This window comes from Cebus imitator, unplaced genomic scaffold, assembly GCF_001604975.1.
Source record: "Cebus imitator isolate Cc_AM_T3 unplaced genomic scaffold, Cebus_imitator-1.0 Scaffold82, whole genome shotgun sequence".
NCBI lineage: Eukaryota > Metazoa > Chordata > Mammalia > Primates > Cebidae > Cebus > Cebus imitator.
In genome coordinates, this window is record NW_016107397.1 from 747,559 (window position 1) to 756,346 (window position 8,788).

At 60.3% G+C, this 8,788-nt stretch overlaps 1 protein-coding gene across 1 annotated transcript; it reads right to left on the bottom strand.

Moving 5' to 3' along the window:
• Positions 1-562: 562 nt before the first annotated feature.
• On the bottom strand, positions 563-2,913 carry FZD9 (frizzled class receptor 9). Its single transcript, XM_017533441.1, has one exon. The coding sequence runs from the start codon at positions 2,675-2,677 to the stop codon at positions 899-901; it is 1,779 nt and encodes a 592-aa protein (XP_017388930.1). The 5' UTR covers positions 2,678-2,913; the 3' UTR covers positions 563-898.
• Between the last annotated feature and the right edge of the window lie 5,875 nt (positions 2,914-8,788).

Sequence of the window (8,788 nt, forward strand, 5' to 3'; positions counted from 1 at the left end):
AGCACCTCAAATCTGACAAGCTTCAGAGCTGGGGGCCCAATTCCCACTCTACTCGAGGGCTTCCCAGCTCCACGTGCATGTCTGTGCTACCCAGAGGGCCACAGACCAGTCCAGCCTCATCTTCGCCCCACCTGGAGACGCCAGCGAGCTGGCGGGGCTGCCCTGATGGGCAATCTTCCAAGGCCCCAGGGAGGGGGCGTTGTGACAATACTGACACAGGCTGATGCCCTCATTTTCCACACCAATGAGAAAAGCAAGGCCCCAGAGAAGAAAAACTCAGCCACAGCCTCAAACTGGAGTCCTGGGGCCAGAGGTGCTGGTGTCACCCTGGGAGATTCCCTGAACATCCCGCAGGCGTCCCTGTCTCCATTTGGAAGATCAGAGACGGGTGGGAGGGGAAAACACGCACGAACGGTGTCTGGGACTTCTGCAGCTGTTCCGGGGGGACTTCCTCCTGATTGGGGGGTGCCAGTACCCACCGCCAGCTCCACTTACAAGGCAGGCTCCTATGGGGCCCTCACCCTCCTACCTCCCCACTTCCCAGCCAGAGAGAACTCAGCAGTGCCACGCGGGGGTTTATTCCAGTCACAGCTTCCAGAGGAACGCAACAATAAATTACATCATTAAATAAACTCCGGCTGGACCGTGCCCCTTCTGCCCCCTCCTCTCCATATCCTCTCCTAGGACCCTGTGGGGACTCAGCCTGGCCCAGCCCCCACATTACGGGAGCTGGGGACATGAGCCTCATGGGGTACCCTCCCTGGTCCTCAGCCCCCTGGGCTCACTTGCCTGACCTTGACAGCTGGGCAGCTGCTAGTCAGCTGTCTTGGGAAGCAGGGGGGCAGGGCGTGGAGGGCAAGGAGGGGGGCAGCAGCCACCCTGCACCAGGCCTGTGTCGCTAGAGGTGTGTGGGGTTCTCCAGAGAGGGGTCCGTCTTAGTCATGTGCAAGACCACGGTGGGAGCCTTATAGTGGCAGTGCATGCCACGGCCATAGCCCCCGGGGGTCCGGCAGGCCTTGGCCCGGGCGCGGCCAGCTGCCATCTTGCGGTGGCACAGGCTCTGCCAGGTCTGGAAAGTCTTGGAGCTCCACACCCAGACGCCGCTGGTGATGCCCACCACCAGCGACATGAAGATTTTGAGCATGAAGACGGCCACGGTGGGCACCGAGCCCCCTGGCAGCGAGCAGTCCCTCCGGCCTCCAGGCCCGGCTGCCGCTGCGCATGACTGCTCCGTGGCCCGAAGACGCCAGAAGTCCATGTTGAGGCGTTCGTAGACATAGCAAACAATGACGCAAGTGGCGGGCACCGTGTAGAGGATGGAGAAGACCCCAATCTTGACCATGAGCTTCTCCAGCTTCTCTGTGTTGGTGCCGCCCGTCTTCATTATCTTGCGGATGTGGAAGAGGGCCACGAAGCCGGTCAGTAGGAAGCTACTGCCCAGCACCAGGTAGCAGGAGAGAGGCACCAACACGAAGCCCGTGAGCGCTGCCGCGTCCGAGCTGGCCACGTAGCAGAGCCCGGTCAGCTCATCCCCGGCCACCTTGCGCAGGGTCAGGATGACAATGGTCTTCAGCGCGGGCAGGCCCCAGGCAGCCATGTGGAAGTAGCTGCCGTGAGCCTCGATGGCCTCGTGGCCCCATTTCTTCCCGGCCGCCAGGAACCAGGTGAGCGTCAGGACCACCCACCAGAGCGAGCTGGCCATGCCGAAGTAGTAGAGCAGCAGGAAGACCAGCGTGCAGCCCGTGTTCTCCAGGCCCTCCTGGATCACGTAGAGCGCGCCCGCCTCCTGGTCACAGGCCACGCTCTGCGCCCCGGCCACCGCGCGGATCAGGAAGGCCAGCGAGTAGACATTGTAGCACATGGAGAGGAAGATGATGGGGCGCTCCGGGTACTGGAAGCGGTGGGGCTCCAGCAGGAAGGTGAGCACGGTGAAGGCGGTGGAGAAGAAGCACAGCGCCGACCACACGGCCATCCAGATCAGCGCGAAGTCCTTGTCGCGCCGGGACCAGAACACCTCGACGCCGGGCCCGCAGCGCGGCGCGCACGAGCGGCTCTTCTCCACGTACTGGAACTTCTCCGGGTTCTTGCAGGTGCCGCCGCCGCCGCCCGCGCCCGGGCCCGGGTCTCCGGGAGGGCGCGCGGGCCGCGGCGCCACGGGCAGCATGCCCAGGCCCTTGTGGGGCTCCGTGGGGCCGGCCGTGGCGTTCTCTGGCGCCTCCATGCACAGCGCGTGCGGGTCGTTGCGCGTGGGCAGCCGGGCGCAGTCCAGCGAGTCCGGCCAGCCGAAGTTGAACTGCTCCATGATGGGCGCGCAGCGCAGGCGCGCCTGCTCGCACATGGGCCGGCAGGCGGGGATGGGCGTCGAGACCTGGTCGGTGCACATGGGCGCGTAGAGCGAGCACAGGAAGAAGCGCAGGTGGCTGTGGCAGCCGTACTGCACCAGGGGCGCGAACTCCGCCAGCTCGGCGGCCGCCTCGCCCTGCGACGTGTGGCCCAGCAGATTGGGCATGCGGGTCAGGTTGTAGCCGATGCCGCGGCACATGGGGATCTCCACCGCCTGGCACGGCGCCGCCCCGCGCCCGCGCTCCGGGTCGAAGCGGCCGATCTCCAGCGCCGCGCCGCCCGCCGCCAGCAGCTGCCACAGCAGCAGCGCCCCCCGCAGCGGCGCCACGGCCATCCCGGGCGGCGCGGGCCGAGGGCGGGAGCGCGGCCCCGGCTCACTCCGGCCGAGCTGTCCCGCGCCCCGGTGCCTGCCCGCCACGTCGCGGGGCGCGGGCCATCGCCGAGCCGCCACGTGTGTCCGGGCGCCCTGGGCAGCGCGCGGGCAGCCGCCCGAGGGACAGGAGCCGCGGAGGCCGCCGAGCCGCCACCGCCGCTGCCACCCGAGCCGCCGCCGAGCCAGAGCGGACGCAGCCTCCCGGGGCCGCGGCTACCAGCCCCCGGGGCGGGGCTCCGGGCGGACACGCCCAGGGACACGCCCCCGCTGGGCTTTAAAGGCGCCGCGTCTCCCGGCCCCGCGGAGCGCGGGGTGGGGCGGAGCCTGGTGGGTGCCTGTCCGCTCGCCTTCTGCTTCCACTCGATTCTTCCCCTTCCCTTGCCGCCTGGGCGAGGCTGCGGGAAGGCCTTGTGCCCACACTCTCATACTAGGTCGCCTCATTTTACTTTAGGCGGGAGGCTTTTTTTTGTTTTTTTGAGACGGAGGTTAGTCCTTGTCGCCCAGGCTGGACTGCAGTGGTGCGATCTCGGCTCACTGCATCCTCTGCCTCCTGGGTCCAAGCGATTCTCCTGCCTCAGCCTCCCGAGTAGCTGGGATTACAGGCATGGGCCACCACGCCCGGCTAATTTTTTTGTATTTTTAATATAGATGGGGTTTCACCATGTTGCCCAGGCTGGTCTGGAACTCCTGACCTAAGGTGATCCACCCACCTCGGCCTCCCAAAGTGCTGGGATTACAGGCGTGAGCCACCATGCCCAGCCAGGAGACTATTTTTATTTTTAATTATTATTTCTTTTTAGAGACAGGGTCTCTTTTCCAGGCTGGAGTCCAGTGGCACGATCATAGCTCACCGCAGCCTCCATCTCAGGGGCTCAAGCAACCTTCCGCCTCAGCCACTAGAGTAGTTGGGATTACAGGCGTACACCACCACTCCCGGCTAATTTTGTAATTTTGGTAGAGATGGGGGTTTCTCCATTTCGGTCAGGCTGGTCTCGAACTCCCAACCTCAGGTGATCTACCCTCCTCGGTCTCCCAAAGTGCTTGAATTACAGTTATGCTCCACCATGCCCAGTAGGGGAGACCATTTCTAAGCCTTCCCACCAGTGGAAGTCTCTGCTTTGTACTCAGTGGCAGCTCAAATGCAGCCTCTGCCTCTCCTCTGGGTGTATGTGACTTGGGGCTCCTCTCTGAGCCTCAGCTTGCTTTTCTGTAATGGAGGCAGATAATCCTACTGTAAAATCAACAATTCTGCCACGAATGGGGCTCACGCCTGTAATCCCAGCACTTTGGGAGGCCGAGGCAGGAGGATCACTTGAGCTGAGGAGTTTGAGACCAGCCTGGGCAACATAGTGAGACCTCATCTCTAAAAAAGAAGATAGTAATAGTTCAAAATTTATTTATTTATTTATTTATTTATTCGAGATGGAATTTCGCTCTTGTCACCCAGGCTGGAGTGCAATGGCATGACCTCAGCTCAGTGCAACCTCCGCCTCCGGGTTAAAGCGATTCGCCTGCCTCAGCCTCCCAAGTAGCTGGGATTACAGGCCCATGCCACCACACCCAGCTAATTTTTGTATTTTTACTAGACATGGGGTTTCTCCATGTTGGCCAGGCTGGTCTCAAACTGCTGACCTCAGCTGATCCACCCACCTCAGCCTCCCAAAGTGCTGGGATTACAGGCATGAGCCATTGAGGCCGGCCTGAGGAAAATAATAAAGGGAAAAAAAAGGAAAGAAACAACTCACGTGTTGGACACCTGAGTCTGACCGATCGTGCTGCACACTTGACCTCACTGTATCTTCTCAGCAATCCACGCTATCCTCGTTTCCCAGATGGGGAACCTGAGGCGCAGAGACGAATGACATACTCAAGGGCACAGAGCTACTAAGTGTTCCATTTGTGACGGTCTGTTCCGGACCCCATACTCATTTCACAAGGCCACCGCACTCCTCTGGGGAGTGGCACCATGACCCTCTCACCTCTCTCTAGGCTGCCCCTGGAGACCCCTGGCACCTGCTTAGACATTGCCACGATTCCTGGGTAGCTCTGTGGGTGAAACCCAATTGCCATAGGCAGGCCACACAAGGGGCAAGGGACCCGGCTCTGGGACTCTTTAGAAAAGGCCATCCCCCTTCCACCCATCTGTTCCTATTCCCTTGGCCTGGAAACACAGGGAGGACCCATAATGTTTCACATAAGCACTTAGCGCTGTTTCATGTGAGCACTTAGCACTGTTTTACGTGAGCATTTAGTACCATTTCACGTGAGCACTTAGCACCGTTTCACATGAGCACTGAGTACTGCTTCACGTGAGCACTTAGTACCATTTCATGTGAGCATTTAGTACCGTTTCACATGAGCAATTAGTACTGTTTCACGTGAGCACTTGGCACCATTTCACATAAGCACTTAGTACTGTTTCACATGAGTACTTAGTACTGTTTCACATGAGCACTTAGCACGGTTTAACACAAGCACTTAGCACAGGACTAGGCATCCTGGCTGAGCTCAGGGATGGTGAGTGAATGAAAGAGTGAGTAACCTATAACGGCAGGGAGGCACAGAAACTGACCGAGGACCTGCTTTGAGCCTCCTGGAGTCTGGGCCAGGCATTTTGCAGTGATCGTTTGTTTACCCTCATCACAGTGCTACAAGGAATCCCGTAGCCATTTTACAGACGAGAAATTGAGGCTTAGCAAACTCAGAGTATTTTGCCAAGGATTACGCAGCTCGTAAGGGTCAAAGTTGGCATCCAGCCTCCTCCATTGCAAGAGGCTGCCTGTTACCACCACCAGAGGCAGGGCACCAGCCCAGCCGGCCCAGCTCAGCCACACCTGCCTGCCATAGAGCCTAGCCTGTGGTGGGGACTCTGGAAGGAATCAGCGGCGGCGGTGGTGACGGCAAGAAAACGGGGCCATCATTTCCCACACATCTCTAATTAGATGCCAGTGGAAGCCTCCAGGGCTCCCAGACCCATGTGGATGGCTCAGAGATGGCCCGTGCCCTGAGACGTGGTGGGCAGGCACCGGTTTGCGGGACTGCTCAGCTCGCGTGAGCCGGGCAGTGCTCCTGCCCTCGGCCCTGGCTGCCAGGGATGGCTGTGGCGCTGCTGCGGGGGGGCCAAGGGGGTGCTGGTGCTATGGCCCTTAGAGCTGTGCTGGAGCAGGGAGGGGACAGGCAGGGGACAGGCAGGGGACAGGCATTCTTGGGCATCCACACAGCCCCTCACTCTTCAAGAGGACCTGGGAGGCAGGGCACCAAGGAGACACACCAAAGAGATGCAGCCAGCCGGTGTCACGGGGGCCACGAGAGGTCCCGAACTTCCCAAGGAGGCACGGCAGGAGTGTGGTGCCTGTGGCCCCGGGGGACCCAGGCTGGGCACCGTGGCTCTCTGGGGGACCCAGGCTGGGCACCGTGGCTCACGCCTGTAATTCTAGCACTTTGGGAGGCCAAGGTGGGAGAATCGCTTGAGCCCAGGAGTTTGAGATTAGCCTGGGCAACATAGCAAGACCTCCACCATCTCTAAAACATAAAAATAAAAAAGTCAGACATGGTGGCGTGCCTCTATAGTCTCAGCTACTCAGGAGGCTGAGGCTGGAGAATCGCTTGAGCCTGCGAGGCTGCAGTGAGCCCTAATCACCCACTACTCTCCAGCCTGGGCAACAGAGTGAGACCCCACTGTCTGTAGGCAAAGAAAGAGAGAGAGAAAGGGAGGACGGGAGGGAGGGAAATAGGGAAGGAAGGAAGGAAGGACAGAAGGAAAGAGGGAAGGAAGGAGGGAGGAAGGGAGGGAACAGGGAGGGAAGGAAGGAACGAGGGAGGGAGGGAGGGTGGGAAGGAGGGAAGGAGGAAGGGAGTGAAGGCAGAGGGAGGGAGGGAGGGAGGGAGGGAGGAAGGAAGGAAGGGAGGCAGGCAGGCAGACCAGCCCCAGCTTTGATCACCTGGGCAATGATAAGGGAGGGTCCCAAAACTTGAGCAGCAGCTGCCCAGGGTAAAGTGTGTGCTCTTAGGGATGGCAGTGGAAGCTCCTCCAAGCAGAGCCCCCTCCCCACCTCTTCAGTTCCTGCTCCACCCCACACCCCACTCTCACTCCTTCCTAGAAACACCCAGCAAAGCCATGCCTCCAGGCCTTTGCCTGGGCTGTTTCCCTAGCTCTGACGGTCTTTCTCCTCTTCCGTTCCATCTGGCGCCCCAGATTGAAGCATCACCTCCCAGGGGCAGCCTCCGTCCCTCCTGGCCGGGGCTGGAGGCTCCGCTCTGTGGGCCCAGGGTCCAGGCCAGCCCATCTGTCCAGCACATTGTGGCCTCTGCGTCTGTGCCCTCCCTCGGCCCCATGCCAGTCACTGTTTAAAGGCCATGGAATAACATCAAGAAATAACATATTGGCCGGGTGTGATGACTCATGCCTGCAATCCCAGCACTTTGGGAGGCCAAGGTGGGAACCCAGGAGTTCCAGACCAGCCTGGGCAACACAGCAAGACCCCCTCGCTCCAAAAAACAAACAAATAAATAAAACATATTATTTCTCTCTGTATCTGGCCCCAAAGAGGCCTAGGTACCTGGATGATAGTGATGTGTGGCCCCACCTCCTGAGCCCCCCGCTGTCAGGGTGCCGGGGTGGGGCTCCCTTCCCACAGACTTGGGAGGTTCAGGCTGATAGCAACCTCTTACTGCTGGGGCTGGCCTAAGAGCCAGGTTTTGTGGGCCCCTGCCTCCACCTTGCCAGGGTGGAGAAGTGTCGGGGGGCCCTTCCTCTGGCAGCCTCGGTGGGCAGGGCGCCCCAGGGGCCGTGGGATGCCAGGCCTGTCACCATGGCAACGGCAGTGCCTGGGAAGCCAGAGGTGGGGGGTGGATGAGCCCCGCCCCATGCAGATGCGGCCTGGGAGAGAAGAGGCCTCTGGCCTCCTGCCCACCCACCCGGCTTTGTCACCCGATCTCCCGCTTTACAAAGGCGGAACAATGCCCCTGGAGCTCGCTGAAAGGGAGACTATGGGAGGACCCGAGGGGTTGGGAGGAAGGAGGTCATTATCAATCCCCATCTCCAGCGCTCCTCCCTGGGCCGAAGGGCTCCCCAATTCCTCTTCCTCCCCGGGGAGATGCCTTCCCTCCTGGGGGCCTTGGCTGGGGCCAGTAGTTGCCCTACATATGTGGGAAGGGCCACCCTCCTGATCTGTGTCCCCGAATTCCCAACTCTCCCCTCCCTGGACACAAGTCACCCCCTCGAGGGTACACCCGCCTCTTCCTTTCCTGCCTCCCCCATGTAGCGCCCCCCTGACCCTTGTGCCCCGCTCTGGGCCTTGCAGCCACCACACTGCTCCTGTGCCTTCATCCCTATGAGCTGGGGAGGTCAGGGCATGGCCGTCCTTTGCAGTGCCTCAGAGCCTGGCTGGGAGTAGCCCCCATAAATATCTGCTGTGTGTAAAGAATGTCAGAGTGGGAAGACGGCCAGGGATCCTTCTGGAATGTCTGAACTCTCGTGGGGCTTCAGGCTGGACAAGGGGTGCTGACCGGATTCTGGGGGACAGAGGTGGCCGTGTGAGTAAGCAAGGACCTCCTCCCGGTGCCTGAGCTGCCTCACAGGAGAGGCTGTCCATGGTCTCGGGGACCCAGCAGGTCAGGGTGGATGGGAGCACCAGCGTGTTCCTGAGGAGGCAGGCATCTGTGCGTGTGTCTGCATGTGTGTGTGTGTGTGTGTGTCTGTGTGTGTATGTCTGTGCATGTCGCTGTTTTGTGTCTGTGTGTGTGACTGTGTGTGTGTGTGTGTCTCGTGTCTGTCTGTGTGTGGGGGCTGTGTGTGTGTGGCTGTGTGTGTCTCTGTGTGGGGGGTTGTGTGGGGGAGGCTGTGTGTGTGTCTCTGTGTGTGTGTGTGTCTGTGTGTATATCTGTGTGTTTGTGTCTGTGTGGTTATGTGTGTGGCTGTGTGTCTGTGTGGTTGTGTGTGTGGCTGTGTGTGTCTGTGTGGTGTGTGTGTGTGGCTGTGTGTCTGTGTGGTGTGTGTGTGTGTCTGTGTGTGTGTGTGTCTGTGTGTGTGTGTGTCTGTGTGTGTGACTGTATGTGTCTGTGTGTGTGTGT